The sequence below is a fragment of the Microcaecilia unicolor genome, chromosome 6, assembly GCF_901765095.1.
Source record: "Microcaecilia unicolor chromosome 6, aMicUni1.1, whole genome shotgun sequence".
NCBI classification, from domain to species: domain Eukaryota; kingdom Metazoa; phylum Chordata; class Amphibia; order Gymnophiona; family Siphonopidae; genus Microcaecilia; species Microcaecilia unicolor.
The window spans coordinates 29,203,153-29,225,453 of NC_044036.1; the positions used below are offsets into that span (position 1 = coordinate 29,203,153).

General features: G+C 46.0%; 1 protein-coding gene across 3 annotated transcripts in view; it reads right to left on the reverse strand.

The window, feature by feature from the left end:
- Positions 1-22,301, reverse strand: part of GLIS1 (GLIS family zinc finger 1) — a 418,517-nt gene that overhangs the window by 124,334 nt on the left and 271,882 nt on the right. For 2 of the 3 annotated variants that reach the window (XM_030207713.1, XM_030207711.1), the window contains exons 4-5: positions 18,690-18,851; positions 8,405-8,515 (exon numbers count right to left, since the gene is read on the reverse strand). In XM_030207713.1, the coding sequence (XP_030063573.1) occupies positions 8,405-8,515; positions 18,690-18,851 (273 nt within the window). The remainder of the gene's footprint in view (positions 1-8,404; positions 8,516-18,689; positions 18,852-22,301) is intronic. The other variant, XM_030207712.1, reaches the window with a different exon arrangement.

Below are 22,301 nucleotides of genomic sequence, written 5' to 3' on the forward strand. Positions count from 1 at the left end.
TGAGTCTGACGTCAGACTCACAGAAACAGAAGCCTGCGCGGCCGCATTGCTGATCTGCAAGGGCAGGCTTCTAGATAGAATGTTGCTAGTGGAGGAGTAGCCTAGTGGTTAGTGCAGTGGAACATGGGATGTTGTTACTATTTGAAATTCTGGAATGTTGCTATTACTTGAGATTCTAGATGGAATGTTGCTACTATTGGAGATTCTGTTGCTACTATTTGAGATTCTACATGGAATGTTTCTATTCCACTAGCAACATTCCATTTTTAGATTGTGAGCTCTTTGAGCAGGGACTGTCTTTTCGTGTATGGTGTACAGCGCTGCGTATGCTTTGTAGCGCTATAGTAGTAGTAGTAGTAGATTCTATATATGGCACCTAAACAAATTAGCCAACTAAGCGTATTCTATAATCTGTGCCTAGATTTAGGCACGGTATATACAGTAGAATACACTTAGTTGATAACTTAGCGCCTAAAACCACGCACATCCATTTATACCAGTGCAAATGTGGCGTAAATCCCAGTGCACAGATTTACACGCACTGGCCAATATTCTATAACTATACAAGTACATTTCTGAATGCCCACTAAATGCCCATTTCCCCACCCATAACCACGCCCCTTTTTGCCTGCACATGTTAGAAGTTTCCCAGCTAGTGGCTTGATTCAAAGTAACATAGTAGATGACAGCAGAAAAAGACCTGCATGGTCCATCCAGTCTGCCCAACAAGATAAACTCATGTGCTACTTTTTGTGTACACCCTACTTTGATTTGTACCTGTCATTTTCAGGGCACAGACCGTATAAGTCTGCCCAGCACTATCCCCGCCTCCCAACCACCGGCTCTGGCACAAACCATACAAGTCTGCCCAGCACTATCCCGCCTCCCAACCACCAGCCCCGCCTCCCACCACCAGCTCTGCCACAAGTATTTTTAACTGAAACCATACAAATAACAATTCCCAGGTTTCTCGGTATCCAGTCAGTTCTCAATAGACTTAATTCGTCTGAATGAAGATCAGAATCTACTTCTTTAGCTCTTAATTCACTTCATTAACTTTGCATATATTCTTGATATATTTTTATATATTTTAATGACCTCAGTGATGTTCATCGCCAACAACCCAGAGGTTATTTTATGGCAATGCAGATAACATCGACACCTTCATAGGTTCACTTTAAAGTATTACTCAATTTTTCTAGAAAACACACTTCTTAGGTAAATTCACTTATCTTATTAAACTCTCTTTCAGTCGGACCAGGGGTTCAATTGTCCGACATGCATGTTTCGCTCGAAAGCGAGCTGTCTCAAGGACACTCCCCCTGAAGTCTTTCTAGCGCCAACTCTGCAAACTTGTTTCTAAGCAAGCAAGGTTGTTGGCGATGAACATCACTGAGGTCACTAAAAATATATAAAAATATATCAAGGATATATGCAAAGTTAATGAAGTGAATTAAGAGCTAAAGACATAGATTCTGATCTTCATTCAGACGAATTAAGTCTATTGAGTACTGACTGGACATGCTAGAAGTTTGGCATACTTTGTTACAGAATAGGCTTAGCGAGTTGTGCGCATAAATTCTATTTAGTGTTAATTAGTGCTCATTAGCTTGTTAAGATATGCGCATCCTATATAATAATTCTCACCTCCAACGTTCTGAAGCTGCCTGGGACCGTGGCTTCCACCGGAGGTGGTCTGCTTCATGCAGTAGATAACACTGACGTCACTGGCCTGGAAGCATTGAAGAGCGAGCAGGCTCAGCGAGTCTGCTGCCTTCCCTTCTCTTCGCTCTGAGCTCTGACTGTGGTCCCGCCCTTGCGGAAACAGGAAGTGAGGGTGGGACCACAGTCAGAGCGAAGAGAAGGGAAGGCAGCAGACTCGCTGAGCCTGCTCATTCTTATATGCTGCCACCGGGACCCCGGTAAGAGAGGGGGAGGGGGGGGGGGTTGGCAATTTTGGAGGGGGGGGCGACATGCACGTTGGGGGATGGAGAGGAGGGAGGGAGGACTGGAACTCGGAGGGAGGACAGAGTGAAGGACAGTGACAGAGGGAGGGAGAAAGCCATGGAAATTGGAGGGGAGGAAAGGGGGCCATCGGACTTTGAGGGGACACAGGGAGAGAGCGAGGGAGAGAGCGAGGGGGGGGTAAGAAAACCTTGCTAGCGCCCATTTCCTTTCATACAGAAACGGGCCTTTTTTACTAGTTGTTATAGAATCAGCTTGGATTTCAGCAGGGACCTCTAGGTGCGCTGTATGGAAACTGGGGGAATATGCCTATCCTGGGACAGTAGGCAGAAAATTTGCTTGGATTCAACTCATGACTCCTGTTTTCTAGTTTTAGCCCCATTGTTCTGGAATTGTCTTCTGTTCTACATTCGCTCCGAGGCATCATTTAATAAATTCAGATCTATCCTGACAACCTTCTGATTTCCCTCTGATTAACTTTTGAGCATTCGCCCTACCTGTACTTCAACTTGTAGCCGATCTCAGCAGCTACCACTCTGTTTTCTCCCCCCCCCCCCCCCCCCATATTCAAAGCTATTTAACTGGTCAGAAACGGCTGCTGACTGGTTAAATAGCCTATTGGCACCAAATCACCAATATTCAGCAGGAGATAACCCAGTTATCTCTACTGGATATTGCCGGTTAGCACCTAGGGCCAGATTCTATACATGGCGCCTAAAATATCCACGCGGAATTAAGCGTATTCTATATGATTTAGGCATGTTGTATAGAATACGCTTAGTTGATACCATAGTGCCTAAATCTATGCGCATCCATTTATGCCAATAAAATCTGGTGTAAATCCGTGTGCCTAGATTTAGGCACACTTACCCGTATTCTTTAATTACCTGTGGAAATTTTGGAACGCCCATGAAACACCCATAAATACGCTCATAAACACGCCCCTTTTAAACTACACATGTTTTATTTTGAACTACGCCTACGCAATTTGCAATTTAGGTGCAGTTTTTTTTATAGAATACTCAATGATTTCCTCATATAAATTGTAATTATTGCCAATTAGTGCTTGTTATTGCTTGGTAAGTGCTGTTAAAAATGCTGATTACCTTGTTACGCCAATTAAGTTACCTATATATCTCCGCGTGGAATCTAAGTGCCATATATAGAATCTGGGGGCTAGCGCATAACCGGCTATATTGCGCAACTTATCCAGTTAGGCCCAATATTCAGCTCCTAGCTGGATAAGTTTAATAGTCAAATAGGACCATATAAATAGCTGGATTTAATGCTGGTGGTGGACTGGAAAAGCGCTGTCCACCGTCAGCTGACTATTAGACCCTATAAGTCTATGTGGTATTTGTGGCCATCCTTTCCGTACGTGTGTTCCTCCTTTATGTTAATATTAACTTATTTCTTGTTTCCTGGTAATGCACACTGGATTAGATTCTATATATCACGCCTAAAAATTTGGTGCCAAAATGAAATTTGCCTAAGCGCATTCTATAAAGTATGCCTTTGTTTAGGCATACTTTGAAGAATAAGCCTAAATTTCCACATGGTATATAGAATAAACCGAGCGGCCATGACAGTGCCTAACTCTAGGTGTAGCCATTTATGACAAGTAAAATTTGATGTACATACCGGCCCCTAAGTTAGGCACAGAACAGGTGTATTCTATAACCCTGCACAGGGGTGGGATCTACTAATGAGGAGTTCACACCTGCACCCAAGGGAGGAAGTGGTTGCTGGGGAGAAGCCTGGTGACATAGAGACGGAGGACCCCAGAGCAGTGGCGTACCAAGCGGGGGGCGGTCCGCCCCGGGTGCACGCTGCTGGGGGGTGCCGCGGTGCGCGCCTGTCGACTGAGTCCAAGTTCGCTAACTTCGTTCGTTCGCTGCAGCTCCCTCTGCCCCGGAACAGGTTACTTCCTGTTCCGGGGCAGAGGGAGCTGCAGCGAACGAACGGTTAGCGAAGTTAGCAAACTCGGACTCAGCCGACAGGCACGCGCCATGGCACCCCCCCCCCCCCCAGCGGTGTGCACCCGGGGGGGGTGTCATTTCGCTGGGGGGGGAGGTGTCATTTTGTAGGGGGGGGCGCTGCACCCGGGGAGGGGCGCATCGGCGATCTGCCCCGGGTGTCATGCAGGCTAGGAACGCCACTGCCCCAGAGATAAGACTAGAGTCACCCTGCTTATTCCAAGAGTGTGCTTCCTAGTGAGTGACAAGAGGAGCCACCCTGGAAAGAGAGCAGTGCACTGGTTACAGATGAAAGAAAGAAGAGTCTATTGCGTACTTATGGAGGACAAAGATGACCAAGGGGCAAGGAAAAAGTTCTAGGACCGAGTCGCTGCCCATAAGCAAATTTGAACCATTTTTGTCTTAAGCTACTTTTCATATTTGGACTTCTTGACTCCCTCTTATTAAATTCACTGCTTTTGTATGTGTTGGGAGAGTCTAATAAAGGGTGTTTTGTTTATATGAGAGGAGATCCGCCAAAAAAGCGGAGAACTCAAACGCCCCACGGTAAAAACAATAGTGTAAAAAAAGTGGGAGAGCAACCAAGGATACCAGAAACTGGAGGATGTTCGTTAGTAAACAACTTTATTAATAATTTGAAGACTCGACACAACGTCGTGTTTCGGCCGTCAGGCCTGCATCAGGAGTCTGCTTTGCACAGTGCTGAGGAGCAATAATGATGACAAACCTTTGGAGATCTCACAGCAAACTCTAGGGCAAAGTAATGATGCTTTTTTTCAACTGCGTCATTAGCAGCGCGAGTAGTGCTTCTGACGGCATCTTTTTTAAAACAGCCTTTCTAAAGACTACTACGTTACGCCTGAAGGATTATCTTCAACGTTATTCCACAATACTTTGCCCTAGAGTTTGCTGTGAGATCTCCAAAGGTTTGTCATCATTATTGCTCCGCAGCACTGTGCAAAGCAGACTCCTGACGGCCGAAACACGACGTTGTGCCGAGTCTTCAAATTATTAATAAAGTTGTTTACTAACAAACATCCTCCAGTTTCTGGTATCCTTGGTCACTCTCCCACTGTTTTGTTTATATGCCTGGGACTTCTGTGCCCTTTTGTCATCTCCTTTGATGTAATTTTATTTTTGTTACATTTGTACCCCACGCTTTCCCACTCATGGCAGGCTCAGTGCGGCTTACATGGGGCAATGGAGGGTTAAGTGACTTGCCCAGAGTCACAAGGAGCTGCTTGTGCCTGAAGTGGGAATTGAACTCAGTTCCTCAGGATCAAAGTCCACCACCCTAACCACTAGGCCACTCCTCCACTGTTGCTACTATTTGAGATTCTACATGGAATGTTGCTATTCCACTAGCAACATTCCATGTAGAAGTCGGCCCTTGCAGATCACCAATGTGGCCGCGCAGGCTTCTGCTTCTGTGAGTCTGACGTCCTGCACATACGTGCAGGACGTCAGACTCACAGAAACAGAAGCCTGCGCAGCCTTCTACATGGAATGTTGCTAGTGGAATAGCAACATTCCATGTAGAATCTCCAATAGTAGCAACATTCCGTGTAGAATCTCCAATAGTAGCAACATTCCATCTAGAATCTCCAATAGTATCTATTTTATTTTTGTTACATTTGTACCCCGCACTTTCCCACTCATGGCAGGCTCAATGCGGCTTACATGGGGCAATGGAGGGTTAAGTGAATTCCAGGCCAGGTCTTGAAATTTTTCTCCCCCATTCCACTAGGACCCTTTAGACCACGCTCGATTGTAAGCAGAAAGGGAAAGAGAGGAGTCTACTTTTGCAGATCCCTGAACACATAACTTTTCTTAATTGCTTGCTCCACAGATGGGACAACCAGTTTAACTCATCTTGCTGAAAGAAGCCCAGATCGCCTTCCAGAAACACTGTGGCAAAACATTTCAGCCCCGGTGCTGATGGGGATTGGAACCAGCGGGAATCCTGTTCCTGTCGATATTGTAGAAGGACACATCCAACAAAGTTGGCCACTTTCCGTGCACATGACTGCACTTTGGCAAAAAGTGGCTGAGGCATGTTCCTTCAAAACCACAATACCGAATGCATTGAAAACAGCAGGGAAATGGAATTAAGAATGAAAAGCGTTTCTAATTCCCTTTTAAAGCAGAGCTATGTGGCCAGCTTTGCTCATATGCAGGGCTCAGATTACACAGATGCATCTATTTTATCCCATAGCCATTGACAAACGATTATTGTTTTGAAGTTCATAGTTTTATGTAATGGTGCTCTCCAGGGTTTGGTTAATCCCAATCAAGTGCATAGATATACCAGCAGGACTTCCAACACGCATGCTTTTTGTTTGCTCAAAATACCATCTAGCATGTTTGCTTCCAATCTGCAGCTGCAGTCAATCAATCGTTATTATTACTACCAAATTAACCAGGAGTAGCCTTGAGTTTTCCAAAGGAAACTTTTACAGTGGTTTTCCATTTGTCTTGCTTCTCTCCAAGTTCTTGTGAATCTCCTTGCATTGTACATATTCATCGAGATAATTCCCTTTTGTCATTACGAAGAGGCTGCATCTCTTTAATCCACATTTATACCTACTTTGGTTTCCTTCAGTTGAAAACCAAGAAAAATAAATTAATTTTCCCTTCCATCACCTTGCATTTGAACTCTTGTGTTCCTAGCCAGGGCACCCGAAATCAGCAATTCCCAAACCGGGTTCTTCACGAAATTAGATTATAGAATCTGTTTGTATAAACATAGATGTACATGTTTGGAAGAGTGGCCTAGTGGTTAGAGCACCGGTCTAGCAATCCAGAGGTGGCCAGTTCAAATCCCACTGCTGCTCCTTGTGATCTTGGGCAAGTCACTTAACCCTCCATTGCCTCAGGTACAAACTTAGATTGTGAGCCCTCCTGCGACAGAGAAATATCCAGAGTGCCTGAATGTAACTCACCTTGAGCTACCACTGAAAAAGGTGTGAGCAAAATCTAAATAAAATAAATGGAATGTTGCTACTATTGGAGATTCTAGATGGAATGTTGCTACTATTGGTGATTCTACATGGAATGTTGCTGAGTGGCCTAGTGGTTAGAGCACCGGTCTTGCAATCCAGAGGTGGCCGGTTCAAATCCCACTGCTGCTCCTTGTGATCTTGGGCAAGTCACTTAACCCTCCATTGCCTCAGGTACAAACAGATTGTGAGCCCTCCTGGGACAGAGAAATATCCAGAGTACCTGAATGTAACTCACCTTGAGCTACTACTGAAAAAGGTGTGAGCAAAATCTAAACAAATACATAAATTGAGGATTCCTCAGTGTATGAAAAAAAATATTTTAGGGGTTCCACCATAGTACAAAGTTTAGTAATGACTACCCTATTTTGTTTTAAAAACGCCTGAGGCAATCTAATGAGCACAAAGCCAGAGGTCTTAGTATTACGTTATTTATACTAATTGCATTTCTAAGAGGTTCTCCCTAAACCAAGTTAAAAATATTCTGCTGAAACCAGTGGCGTAGCAAGGGGGGCTGCCACCCGGGGCGGTTCGCCGTTGTATCCCCCCCCCCCCCCGGGTGCAACACGATGACATCCCTCCCCTCGGCGCATCAACACCCTCCCCAACCCATTGCCTACCCTCCTCAACTCCGTCCAACCAGCTCCCGCACCCTACCTTTAAAGAAATCTCGGAAGCCGAGGTGAGGCGCAGCGCCTCGCGCTTGCATGTAAAGGAAGTGTGGATCGTCTCATCGGGCCTTCCCTCACTCTGTTTGTCCCCCCCTTTGATGAAATAGGAAGTTGCATCAGCGGAGGGTGGGACAGACAGAGTGAGGGAAGGCCCACACTTCTTTTACATGCAGGCGCGAGGCGCTGCACCTCACCTCGGCTTCCGAGATTTTTTAAAGGTAGGGTGCGGGAGCTGGTTGGACGGAGCTGAGGGTAGGCACTGGGTCTGGGGGTGTCATCGTGCTGCACCCGTGGGGGGGGAGGATCTGGCAGGGAGCACCCCCCTTGACCTGACACCCGGGGTGGACCGCCCCCCGCCCCCCCCCCTTGCTACGCCACTGGGTGAAACACACCTTTCCTGAAATTTACTAATTGGCCATGTTTGTTTAAAGATGTGTAAGTGTAGCAGCTCATGCTAAATAAGCGGGTAGTTTGAAATATATTCTCTCCCCCTCCCCCAACCGATGTAAACACTCGGAGCAAACTGCAGACATACAAAGATTTATAGAATGAGCAGTTGGGACTCTGGGAACAAAGGCTTGAGTTTAATAGACAGAGGGGGGAAAAAAAACACTAGAGTTTGCCAAAAGTCTACGGAACCACTTAGAAATTGGAGAGTGTAATCTATAGACCAATAAAGCAGGGCCCACTGTCAGCAGGCACTAGCTGGGAATAATTTCCTACACAGACGTGCAATCAATCACTCATATCAATGAATTGGAACTGCGCCAGGCTCTTTTGCTTGGCATCTTACCTTCTTACACACCTGTTGTTCTTTGGCGGAATGGGCTTTCACGTGCTTTCGCAGCGAGCTGGGATCGGTGTAGCGCTTGCAGCATCCAGGAATCTGACAAGCATATGGTTTCTGTACATGTGTTAGGGGTGGAAGGAAATAAAAATAAAAAGGACTTAACCTTTATTAGCTCTTCCACCTTCCAGTAACAAGCATGATAATAGCAAACATCAAGGGACTATAATTTATGTAGAAACATAATCTAACATCTCCGAGCATTTTCTCACCACCTCTGCACAGAGCAAGTCTGACAGGATACCAGCTGTACTCTGCAGCCTGAACTCATTCATATACTGTGAAAGGTTCACACAACTGGGCTTTGCAGATATTACTTAACATACTGGATTATGTAATAGTAAACATCCCTTTTTTTATTTTTCATTTGCAAATTTTATTTGTAATATTTTAAAAGAAAGATTATCATCCCACAAGACTAGTCACCATGCACAATGTAAGTTGCCTACGTCCAGCTACACCTGCAGTACACCATGTTGGGTAAATTTCTTCATAAGGGGTTAATAAATCTTAATAAAGAAGTAATCAACACATTGTGGCCCGTGGGAAGGCAGAAGTAAGTGTCTTCATATATAATGCTGTCAGGCATACTGGGCAAAGTATACTTTTTATTTATTTATTTGTTTTTTGCAGGCTGTGCAGCTCCACGAAACCCTGTGCAGGACATACTCTCTCTATAGCTCATGTTATGAGGCTGGCATCACAACAGACAGTGATAATGACGTCAGCTTCAGGAAGAACACAGCCTGGGCTTTGTAATCCATTTCTTTAGAGCACCGAAAGGGCATTTCTATAACTGGGCACCTGCATTTTACACACTCCTTAAAAATGCCAGCAGGACACCCAAGCTGTAACCTTAAAGGGTGGGCATAAGTGGCATAACGTGTAAATGCAAGGGGTTGTACACATGGGCGGAACATGAATGGGACATGGGTAGGGCTCCCAGTTTGGCACATAAATGTACGTCGTGCTGATAACTGGGTTAGACTAGTATTCTATAATGGAATCTGAACCTCCCCTCCCCCCCCCCCCCCCCCCCCCCCCCAGGATTCTAGGAAGGTCACCTAAATTTGCTCACCAAAATTTGGGCGCAATTCTGAGATGCGCGCACAAATTAATTGGTTAAGAATTGGTCAACCCCCAGATTCCATGTATGGTGACCAAAGCTGTGGCCAAATTGCATGCGTAACTTGTTTAACAAGCCAATCGGCACCAATAATTGGCCAACAACATGCAACTACCAGCACTAATTGGCATTAATTAGAATTTATGCGCACAATTTTCTAAGCATATACTGTAAAGCAGTGAGTGTAAATTCAAATCCGTGAATCTGAAAAGGGAGCGTGGCCATGGGAGGAGCAAAGGTAGATCATGGGTGTTTCTAGAAATTACGCGCACTGTTATAGAATACGCCCGATCTGCGCCTAAGCTAGACATGGGCGTTTACACCAGGTTTTAGTTGGTGTAAATGGTCATGCCTAAATTAAATTGCAGGTCCAGGTACTACACGTATTCTGTAACTGCGCCTGTTAGGTGCAGTTTATAGATTAGTGCCAAGCACGGTGTTTTTTAATGACGATATTTTTTCGGCACCACACACATAGAATTTGGTTCCACTTTTACATTCAGGAGATTAAACAGGCAGCAAGACCAGCAGAAGCAGAGAAGAAAGATTATCCCTGGTTGGTGAGACAGTACTAGACATGTGAAGTTAGTCAAGAAACATTACGATACCTTTCTGCCAATTTTGCAGGAGTCAGTTAAAAGCAACAGAAGAGAAAAAGAGAAAGAAGAAAGAGTTAAAATGAAAGGATTTTCTGGAACAACAGGCACACAGAGAGAAAAGCATAGTAATGTCAGGTCAATCGATTCTACCTTAGCGCTAAGAATTAATTCCAAGGGCATGCCAAACTTACAAATCAGGGCCCCTGTTCATTTATTTAAAGTATTTATTAACCGCACTATCCACAGTTCTAGGCGGTGTACATAGATATAACAACAAACAGACCATTACAACAAACCTAAAATAAGCAAAATACTAAAACAGCACATTGTTGCACTATGTTACTATGGGATTCATTAGCCTGCAGTATCTCAGGTTAGTGAATCCTTTGTTTTTCTCTCTGTGTTGCTACATCTGGGAATATCACATATTTCTGGAATGCACTACCACGCAGTTTGAAATCGACATTCGAAAGAATGAACTTCCGCATCCTACTGAAGACACATCTCTTCAATAAAGTGTACCACAAAGATTAACAAATGAGAAAAAGAGGTGGGATAAGGTGGGATACAAATGCAACAAATAAATAAATAAAATTTCCATCTGCAGCAACACTAAAATAGCAGGCCACAAATTAAGCCCACTGTTTTAGGGTCAGTGCTAAGCCACAAAGAAAAATATCCCATCCTCCAATAGCCCCCTACCCAGGAACCAAAAGCCCCATCCCGATTCCCTCATTAAAAGTCCCCTCCCTGGAATCCTCCCTCCCCCACTCTCCTGTTTGGCAGCCTGACCCCTAGTGGTGCTACCACAAGGACACTGCTAGGGGATGAGGTGGCCATTTCGAGTCACAGAAACAACGGGAAGCAGTGGCATAGCCACAGGTGGGCTTGGGTGGGCCAGGGCCCACCCATTTATGGCTCAGGCCCACCCAACAGTAGCACATGTTTAGTGGTAGCTGGTGGGAATCCCAAGCTCCACCAGCTGAAGATTTCCCCCTGATGGTAACGAAAACGCTACTCTCCACAACCCCGGCACCTGCGCATGCTCAGTTTTCAGTGCATTCCTGCTGCCAAGGTGGAAAGAAGCGTTTTCACACCAGCTGAGATTTTTTTTTTTTGGGGGGGGGAGAACACTTGGTGCCCACCCAATTCTTGCCTAGACCCACCCAAAATCTGTTGTCTGGCTACGCCCCTGATGGGAAGATCCATGGTAGGTGCTTGGGAGAGATTGGGAGGGTGAGAGGAGTGGGCAGAGGCTTCCACAAAGGACCAGGTATGTGGAGGGCATTTGATAGGGGCTCGGGGTGGAAAAAATATACCTTATTAGTCTTTTTACGTCGTATGAGCCCTTTTAAGAGCATAAGACTGTGCATTACTGAGCCAAGGAGGAAAGATAGCGTCTCTTGATGTGTTATCTTTCTATGAATAACACGGCCACTGAAGTTTAACACAAGCTATGTTATTCGTTTTGAATAATAATGAGCAGCTTTGCATGGATTTGCATACTTTGCATCCAATTATTATTTAATATGTTACAGTTAAAAAAAAGTTTAAAAAAACGAATGACGGCCAATGATGATGAGAAGACCATTTGGTCTGTTCAAGCTCCGTGAGATTATCTTTGATCATGGAGCTCTTTGAGGCCATGTCCCCTTCAAATTCAACTCATGGATTTTCGGGGGGTTTTGACAGTTTAAAAAAATTCATGTTAAGCTGTGTCAGTGGCAAAAAATGCATCCTATTGCTTACTAGTGTACATTCATTGGTAAATAATGTGTAAATAATGTGCTTAAAGCCCACCTCTTCAATGCTGCGTTCGGCACCTAACCCTTACCGTTCAGTGAATCCAGACTGCCCCAATTTGACTGCCCCTATCGGACCGACCGTTCACTTGTCTATTAGATTGTAAGCTCTTTGAGCAGGGACTGTCTCTCTTTGTTAAATTGTACAGCGCTGCGTAACCCTAGTAGCGCTCTAGAAATGTTAAGTAGTAGTAGTAGTATTACATATAGCAGTGATTTAACCAGAGCTGAGATTATGATGTCATAATGCCTCATTCCACCAATGCCTAAGAGCCAACCTCATCAGTGATGTCACAATGGCTTGACTGTCCTATACTTGGCCCACTTCCCCCCTTAGTGTGAAGAGTTTCAGTCTCTGGTATCCAGAGCTGAGATTGTGATGTCATAATGCCTCATTCCACCAATGCCTAAGAGCCAACCTCATCAGTGATGTCACAATGGCTTGATTGTCCTATATTTGTCTCACTCTTATCTATTAGATTGTAAGCTCTTTGAGCAGGGACTGTCTCTCTTTGTTAAACTGTACAGTAGCTCTCTAGAAATGTTAAGTAGTAGTAGTAGTTATTTTCATAACATGGCTTAGTGAATAGAAGATAAGTGATTGCTAACTGTTTGAAAGATATTTGTTTGAAAACTCTTGCTCACTTTAAAACGGGGGTTAGTTTTCAACAGGACGAATGTGAAGTGTTAGTTTGGGATGCCTTAAGATATGCCGGGTTAATCACCGGTTTTTTTGGGTTTTGAGAGGAGGTGTTTCATTTTGTTAATTTCTAAAATTGAGAGAGAGAAGAGCAAGGAGAGTTTTTGTACCATTCGTTTTTCTCATGTACATATGAGTTTTTGCGATTGGAGTTTTCTCTCTTTTTTCTTCTCCTTATTGGAACCAGTGATAGTATTTTACTCCTGAAGAAAATAGTGGAAGGTGCAATTTTTTTGCTGAGTATTCCCTATTAGGAGGTTTGAGGTTCCTAGTTGATTTATTTAAAAACATTATGGTTATTTAACCTTGGAAATTGCAAAGTGAGACACCCATAAAACCTATATTTCAAACTTTTCGAGATTTAGAATTTGAATTAAGATAGTTTGAAATTCCCAGGTTTAAATTTTTAGTGAGTAGGGTCCCATGTTACAATTTACTAGTTAGACATCATAGCTTTCTTTCCAGAAAGAGGTCTGCTCTGTAGTGTTTATGAAGTAAGGTTGAAAAATAGTTTAAAACTCTGTCTTCAATGAAACAATATTGTCAAAGTGCCTGGGTTTCTTTCCTCTACATGATTTGGTTTCAGCAGGACCTTCAGTGTTGTATATTTACAAATTCCTTAATGCTGCATGGTCTGACATGTTTAACTGTTGAGAGAGTAAACATCAAGACCAGCCCTAAGACTCAGGGGCAATGCTTGTGTAGAACCGTGCACAGGATCTGGGTTCCATTTCCAAGGTTGGCTTCTGCTCGGGCTGGCCTAGGAAGATTCATAGCCTCTAGTGGGGAGGGTATCTCAACCATCACACAATGGCCATCAGACAATGGTGACACCTAGTGGTCAAACGTGGGCACAGGCGTATCAGGTCAGGTTTGTTACCCTAACTCACCAAGGAGTGTTATTTCAGTGACTCTGAGCTAAGTCAGGGGTGGGAAGTTGTAAATGAAAGCCCATAATGCTGTACCCCAAGCAGAGGGTGGATCCAAAAGACCATGAGGAAATTGCAGGGCCCAAAACCACCCCAAAAGGCAATTTCATTCAGAAGACCTGCCCCAGAAGCCTCCAATTAAATTCACTGTCTCCACTTTACTGTATGGCAGTGAATATACTGGAGAGATCTTTTTTGTCCGCATCATCAGCTTCAAAGTAAATATTTATAATTTGGTTGCAGAATATCTTTTGTCTTTTTAAATTACAATGATTCCTCTGTAATTTTGATGTCAGTCAACTTACAATGATGTAATATAATAAAACGCACCGTGAACGTTCTGAAGACAACGTTCTGAAGCCACTCAAACACTCCCTGGCTGTAGGGTTCGTGGATTCATGGTGTGAAGCCAGCCAGCCGTCTCTGCCCCACCCTCGCGTCAAACGTCATGACGTCGAGGGCGGAATAAAAAACAAACAATTCCGGCAGCGCAGCGTCAGGGAAGGAGGCGGCGCTCCCGACGTCTCTAGCCTTCCCTTCGCTGTGTTCCGCCTTCTTCTGACGTCAAGGATGACGTCAGAAGAAGGCGGAACACAGCGAAGGGAAGGCTAGACGTCGGGAGCGCTGCCTCCTTCCCTGACGCTGCGCTGCCGGAACCGCCACGGAGGTAAATTTAAAAAGAAGAAAATAAAAAAAGGGATGTTGGGGGGAGAGAAGAGGGTGGGCAGTAAAGTTGAACAATGGGAGCGGGAGGGCAGGGGAGAAACGACAGCATGGATGCGAAGGGGGGGGAGAAGAGGGCGGGCCAGGCTGGGACATGGGAGAGAGAGGAGCATGGATGCGAGGGGGGGTCATGGAAGGGAGAGAGGGGACTTGCTGGAAAAGGATGAATGGAGGCGGCAGGGAACAGAGGAGCATGGATGGGCATGGATTGGGAGGGCAGGGCTCAGGGAGAGAGGGGAATTGCTGGAAAGGGATGAATGGAGGGGGCAGGTGACAGAGGAACATGGATGGGCATGGATTGGGAGGGCAGGGCTCAGGGAGAGAGGGGAATTGCTGGAAAGGGATGAATGGAGGGGGCAGGGGACAGAGGAGCATGGATGGGCATGGATTGGGAGGGCAGGGCTCAGGGAGAGAGGGGAATTGCTGGATAGGGATGAATGGAGGGGACAGATGGGCATGGATGGATATGGATTGCAGGGCAGGGCTCAGGGAGAGAGGGGAATTGCTGGATAGGGATGAATGGAGGGGGCAGGTGACAGAGGAGCATGGTTGGGCATGGATTGGGAGGGCAGGGCTCAGGGAGAGAGGGGAATTGCTGGAAAAGGATGAATGGAGGGGGCAGGGGACAGATGGGCATGGATTGGGAGGGCAGGGCTCACACTCTCTCTCTCATATACAATGTCTCTCACTCTCACACACTCTGTCTCACACTGTATCACATTCACTCTCTATGTGCCACACAGTCACTCACACACTCGCTTGGTCTCATACACTCACTCTCACAGAGAATCTGTGTCTCACACACACTCTCTCTCTCGCCCACACACACACACTCTCTCTCACACTGTGTCTCACATACACACTTGCACACACTCTCATTCTCACACACACACTCTCTCACAAACACACTCACACCCAGACTCACTCTCTCTCTCTCACACACACACACTCACACTTTCACTCTGACTCTCAAACAGTCACTCTCACATACACTCTCCCAAACATACACACTCCGAGGAAAACCTTGCTAGCGCCCGTTTCATTTGTGTCAGAAACGGGCCTTTTTTACTAGTGTTATATAAAAGGTGAGAGCTACAAAGAATAATACAGATCTACTACTACTACTATTTAGCATTTCGATCTGCTTGGTTATATACCCCCCCATGTCCCCTCTGTCCTCCCAGCTGCAACACTTCCTCATTTTCTCTTGCTCTCCCTCACCTGACACTCGCGTCACCTGACACTGGCGTTCATTTTCAATATATCATTGCCACCTAGGGAGACAAACAGTTTAGCTGGAGATTTTCACTTCCCTTCTCCACACCCCTCACCTGTTTACAGGTCTTCACTCTGCAGTAGCTAAACCTGCTACTGTTCCTGTGAGATCTGAACTTTTTTTTGCAATGCCGGCTTAGAAAAACATAAGCGTGGATTCACAAGCATTAGGTGGGAGTGTCTCACACTTGTGTTGGGGCCAGGAAGGGGGGGGAGGGAATGGACTTTCCATACAGGAGACTTCTGCCCAGGGGTGTAGCCAGACTTTGGTGGGAGGGGGGTCCAGAGCCTGAGGTGAGGGGGCACATTTTAGCCCCCCCCCGGCGCCGCCGACCCCCCTGCCATTGCCGCCCCCCCCCGCCGCTGCCACCACCAACAACAACTTTGACCCCCCCCCCCCCGTTGACGACCCTCTTGACCCCCCCAACCGCCGCCAACCCTCCCCCGCCGTCGCCTACCTTTGCTGGCGGGGGACCCCAACCCCCACCAGCCAAGCTCCTCTTCTTCCTTTGTTCTGAGTCTGACGTCCTGCACTTTGTATGTGCAGGACGTCAGACTCAGAAACAGAACGAAGGAAGAAGAGGACCTCGGCTGGCCGGGGGTTGGGGTCCCCCGCCAGCAAAGGTAGCAGACGGCGATGGCGGGTTAGCGGCAGGAGGGGGGGGTCGAGAGGGTCGTCGGCTGGGGGGTCCAGGGCCAAATCTACAGGGGCCCAGGTCCCCGTGGCCCCACGTAGCTACGCCCCTGCTTCTGCCTAAAGTGAAAACCTGTATTCTTTGCTATATCCATATAATTCATGTTCCAGTGGCTGACAACTTGGGTTCTCATGAACCTGAAACAGGTTTTTGGGCAAATAATTTATGCCCCTTATCCTGGTTCATAGACAAAGGACCGATCTTCAGCTGTTGAGAGGCAGCCCGCATAAGTGCCACGGTCGGCACTGAACCTGGATATTCTTTGCTGGGCTATTTCTGGTGACTGGCATCGAATATCCGTCAAAAGGTTTTTTTTGGGGGGGCAGCTGTAACTTAATCGGCTATATGAATATTCAGCGCTGGCTGGTTAAGTTAATAGCAGGCAAAGACTGCTATTTGTGCAGCTGGGCAGTGCTTGAATATTCATGGATAGCCAGCTATATCATGTGATACAGCCGGTTAGCTGCTAACCACGAATAGTCCACATAGATAACTGGCTATCTCCCGCTGAGTATTAGTGGTTAGTCAGCTAAATGCTATTTAACCGGCCAGGATCCGTTCCTGGCTGGTCAAATAGTGCTGAGTATCGGGGGAGCAAATATATACCAACGCACATCATACATGTCTATGGTGAACAACCTGAAAACCAGACCCACTTGAGAGCTGTAAGAACCAGAGCTGAGAACCCCATTGTTCCGAATTCCATCCATTATTCAATGAAAACATTTCCACCTGTGTGGCAAAAAAAAAAACCCACACACAATGTCACCTCTTTTGAAGACTAAAGTAACAGGACTTTCCTGGTTGTATAGATAATTGGACAACATACAGGTCATTGTCCTTGGCTTTCATCATTAACCTCATATCATTTACGTACCTTTGGGGGGGGGGGGGGAGCAATTTGCAAAACTTTGTGGCAGGTGCAAAGTCCTCGGACGCTTTTCCCTGTGGAGTTTTCCCTTTGAATAGTTCAGAGGGGAAAAAGTACCTGCAGAGATTTGCACCTGAAACACAATCCCCCTCATTCAACATAGTGCATCAAAATTAGGCATCAATTTGGCATATAACTTCTGAGCAACACGGCAGCTGTTATGCGCCAAAGACGGGCATGAAATGGGCAAGTATGTGCATAACTGCAATTAAGCTTCATTCTATAAACTTGGTGCCTAAGCCCCCAGAATTTTGACACACATTCGAGCTGGGCATGCAACTAAATTCTCTAGCAAGCTATCAAGTATGAATTAAGCGTCTGTTCACGCTTTCCAAAAATACTAGGACTAGGGGGCATGCGATGAAGTTACAATGTAGTAAATTTAAAACGAATCAGAGAAAATGTTTCTTCACTCAACGTGCTTTTAAACTCTGGAATTCGTTGCCAGAGAATGTGGTAAAGGCGGTTAGCTTAGCGGAGTTTAAAAAAGGTTTGGATGGCTTCCTAAAGGAAAAGTCCATAGACCGTTATTAAATGGACTTGGGGAAAATCCACTATTTCTGGGATAAGCAGTATAAAATGTTTTGTACATTTTGGGGATCTTGCCGGGTATTTGTGACCTGGATTGGCCACTGTTGGAAACAGGATGCTGGGCTCGATGGACCTTTGGTCTTTCCCAGTATGGCAATACTTATGTACTTATGTAATGGCCCTTAATAATTGCACTTAATTGTCATAAATTGGAATTTGTGTGTGCATCTATTTGTGCACCATTCTATAACTCCACACACCTAAATCCCATAGCACAAAACTCAAAAGGGGGCATGGTCAGGGGAGGGGAATGGGTGGGTCAGGGTGTTCCAAACATCTGCACGCAGTTTTATAAAATAGCACCATTTACGTGCCAAAGTGCCATGAGTTGAGCACCACCATTTACACCAGGCCTCATATACCGGCATTCAACTTTAGGCATGAGAATCGGCTTTAAGCGCTATTCCTTAAAGATTGCTCATCTCGGAGCGCCCTTTATAGAATAACTGCTTAGTGACGATTTTTTTTCCAGCATCGCTTTTGAGTGCCATTAACAGAATCCCCCCAAGTGTTCTATCTTGTAACTACAAAGGGGAGCATTGATGTGGGAGGGGCATGGGTGGGCCATGGGTGTGTCACCTAGCAACACATCTAACATATATTTCTTTAACCTACCAGGTCTCTCTCATTTTTCTATCTATAAACAATTCATCTACTCAGCTCTATACAGTATTGCTTTGACTCTCTCTTTGGATTTGTGAAATAAAAATCTTGGCCATACACACTTCAAGTGTATCACCGTCAATGTCTGGGTCAGCCAGGATGGCTTCTTATGACCCAGATCTCATTCTGTATCTACTGCATGCCGTAAGGAAGCCCGGTGTCCACTGCAGTGTAAAAGGAGGTTATAGCATGCTTACAGTATCCAGGTGGGTTCGTTGATGCTTCGCACGGTCACTGGAGTTACTGAAAGCTTTTTGGCAGCCGGGATGCTGGCAGAGGTAGGGTTTCTCTCCAGTGTGGCTCCGCAGGTGGATCTTTAGGTTCTCAAGCCTAGAAAATGCCTTGTTGCACCCTTCAAACTGAAATAAAGTTATAAAAAGAAACCTCTGTAAAGCCCTTTTTTTAATAAACCACGTGCAACCACAATGAAAGTGGCGTGAAATGAAACCTTGAAGTGTCACATCAGTTGCCCTGCACGTAAGACATCTGCAGTAACTTCTGGATGAAAAACAACGCTCTGTACCTACCGTGCCTTCCAACCTGGATCCTCTGTCCCACAGCTCTTGGTCCTATGACCTGAGTCATGGGGAAGATGCTCCAATATGCATTTACAGTTTTAACACTCTTCTCCCTCTAGAAAAGGCCAATTAATATAACTGTAAGGTTAATAGAAAATGGTAAGCTAGCAAAGGGGAAAAATTAAGCAAATTGAGTTTTTGAGGGGTGGGAGCTCAGCAGTTATGTAGTCATCCTTTGGACTTTCAACGATTAATATTTAGCTCATAGCAACATGGGCAGAATTAGCCCTGGATATTCAATTCCAGGCCATGTCTGAGCACTGGCGTTGAATATCTGACTAATTTGTTATGTGCTAACCACTGGGGCTTATGCAGGTCCTGGCTGATAGTAGTTGGGCCTAACGTATGGGATACAGGTGCCCTCTGCTTCCCCAATTCCCCTTTCCTCCCCCGCATTGCTGAGAGCACATAAGCCCCCTCTTCCAATTCCCCTCCCACCCCCAGAGGGCAAGAAGAGTCGACCAAGCCAACCTCTGTAGGTCCGCTGGGCCTACCTTGAAAAATCCTGGTGATTCAGTGGGGGCCTAAGGACAGAAGCAATGCCCACTTGTTCCTGCCCTTAGAACCCCACTGGACCACCGGGACTAGGGTTACCATATTTTGTCCTCTTAAAAAGAGGACACATATCCCGCCCTCTGCCCGCCCACACCCCTCCCCTTTCGCACACTCACCCCACACCCTGTCACATATTCCCCTCCCCCCGGGTCACATATTCCCCTCCCCTGCCCCCCCCCCGTCACCTCCCCTCCCCCGGGTCACCTCCCCTCCCCTCCCCTTACTTACTATCTACTGCCCTGGTGGTCTAGTGACCTCTTCGGGGCAGGAAAGAGCCCCCTCTTTCCTGCCTTGAGTGCTACCCTTGCCCTGCATCCTGTTGCTGTGACGGTCTCGGGATTCAAAATGGCCGCCGAGAGTTGAAGTCTCGCGAGGCCGCTTCAACTCTCGGTGGCCATTTTGAATCCCGAGACTGTCACATCAACAGGATGCAGGGCAAGGGCAGCGCTCCGGGCAGGAAAGAGGGGGCTCTTTCCTGCCCTGAAGAGGTCACTAGACCACCAGGGCAGTAGATAGTAAGTAAGGGAAGGGGAGGCTAGGATAGGCCCGCTGCCCGCCCGTTTGTCCAGAAATCCGGACAAACGAGCGGACTGGCAAAACCCGTCCGGACGCCCGAACATGTCCTCAAAAAGAGGACATGTCCGGGTAAATCCGGACATATGGTAACCCTAACCGGGACTCTTCAAGGTAGGCCCGGGGAGCCTATGGGGGGTGGGAGATATGTAGGGTGGTTTTGATTGGCCTGTCTTGCCCTCAGGAGGAGGGTGGTTGGGAAGGAGAGGGATTGGAAGGGAGGCTTGTGTGCTTCCAGGGGAGTGGGAGGGAGGGAAAGAAGGGGATGGCAGCACTTTCGGTGGTCAGGACCCAGAAGTTAACCAGGCACTGGCCGATATTCAGAGCAGTACTCAGTTAACTTCCTGAATAAACTTAGGATAATCTTTTTTTCTGTCCTAATTTTATGCAGTTGCTCAGCTGGAAACATATCTGCTCTGCCCTAACTGTGCCCCCCCCCCCCTCCATAACCTTGGCATAGAGGTGATACTCAGCACCACTATCTGGTTAAATGCTATTGAACATCCCTGGATAGTCTGCACAAGCATTTTAAACAGCTAAGAGCCTCTCCTGCCGTTTAAATCGCTTTGAATATCTACCCTTCAGTTTTTATTTATATCTACCTGACGTTGTCCTCATGTCTAACTCTGCCCTGGCCATGGACCAAGGACAGCTGGACACGCATACACCCAGAGTATCACCAACAGGCATTGCTGCTTTGAGATGGTTGAGATTTCCACCTTACCTAGATCAATATAGGCAGGCTGGTCTGTTTTTGTCCCACTGCATATACAGGTATACATTTACAAGGAAATTTTATACATTTTTCCATGCATAAACCTTGTTTTATACACACAAAAGGCCTCTTATAAACTGAGCCCATGGGTTACACGTGGTGAGAAGAAGGCGCATCCTTTTCCATGACCCATGGGCAAGCATGTTCAGGACTCTAGTTTAGATGGATGCAGGTAGAGTCATGACGTAGACCAGGGTTGGTCAACCTCGGTCCTCAAAAGTTGCAATCCAGTTGGGTTTTCAGGATTTCCTCATTGAATATACATGAGATGTATTTGCATGTACTACCTCCATTGTATGCAAATAGAACTCGTGCATATTCATTGGAGAAATCCTGAAAACCCAACCTGGCAAGGGCTGAGGTTGGACACCCCTGACGTAGACTGTTGTTTATAAAAGATGGAGCTATGCGCGTCTCTTGCCCGCATACATTTACACATGATGGCAGCATTTTGGCTGTGATTTTGGCAGCTTTTGTGAGGCTATTTTATCAAGACACAAAGACGCTTATGAATCTTTACAAAATAGCCTCAAAACAGGCACCTATATAGCCTCCCAACATAGGTGACCTCTTGTAAAATTACCCTCTGAAAGACCCCCATCCAGAGCACGCCTCCTTTCAATTGGTGCATACCACCTGCATACTTGGATAAGTAGCGACTTTCAATGGTCTCACGTGTAACCCTTTTAAATCTGCCTCCACAATGACATAAAAGGCTCCTTTCGTTCTTGATTGATGAACAAAGTTTGGAAGACAATTAAACCTCGACACGGAATCTACTACAGCTCCAAACACCACTACATAGTATTGGCATACAGGTAGTTCAATAAGCTTGTGCTGCTGGGGCAGCCGAAGAAGCTGAATAGTGATTAGCTTAATGGCTTCTTTTAAAGACAACATTGGAAGAGCAATTATAGACCTGAGAACTCAAGAAGGAAGAAGAAGTGGTTAGGATTTATCAGGAAAAGTGGATCGTTTTGCTAATGGTTTCCCCTCTTACTATAATGATTGCCCTCACCATGGCACCCAATGTAAATGGACTGTGAAATAACTTGTTTCCTTTTCCTAGCTACAATAACATACAAAATCCTTCCAGCTCCATCTAACAGCAGTATTCAGTGTCCAAAATGATGTTTTTACAGTGGTCCGGATGCTGTGGAGTGAGTGTTCCACCAGCAGATAGGAGGGAATCGCAGTCATTACACAATGGCGGTGCCTAATGGTCAAATTCAGGTCACACGTGTACCAGGAACCAGAGAATATGATGGTCTGTCTGTAACCCCTGGCCATGGGCTGTCACTGCAATAGCTGGGCTAGATGATAGGGAG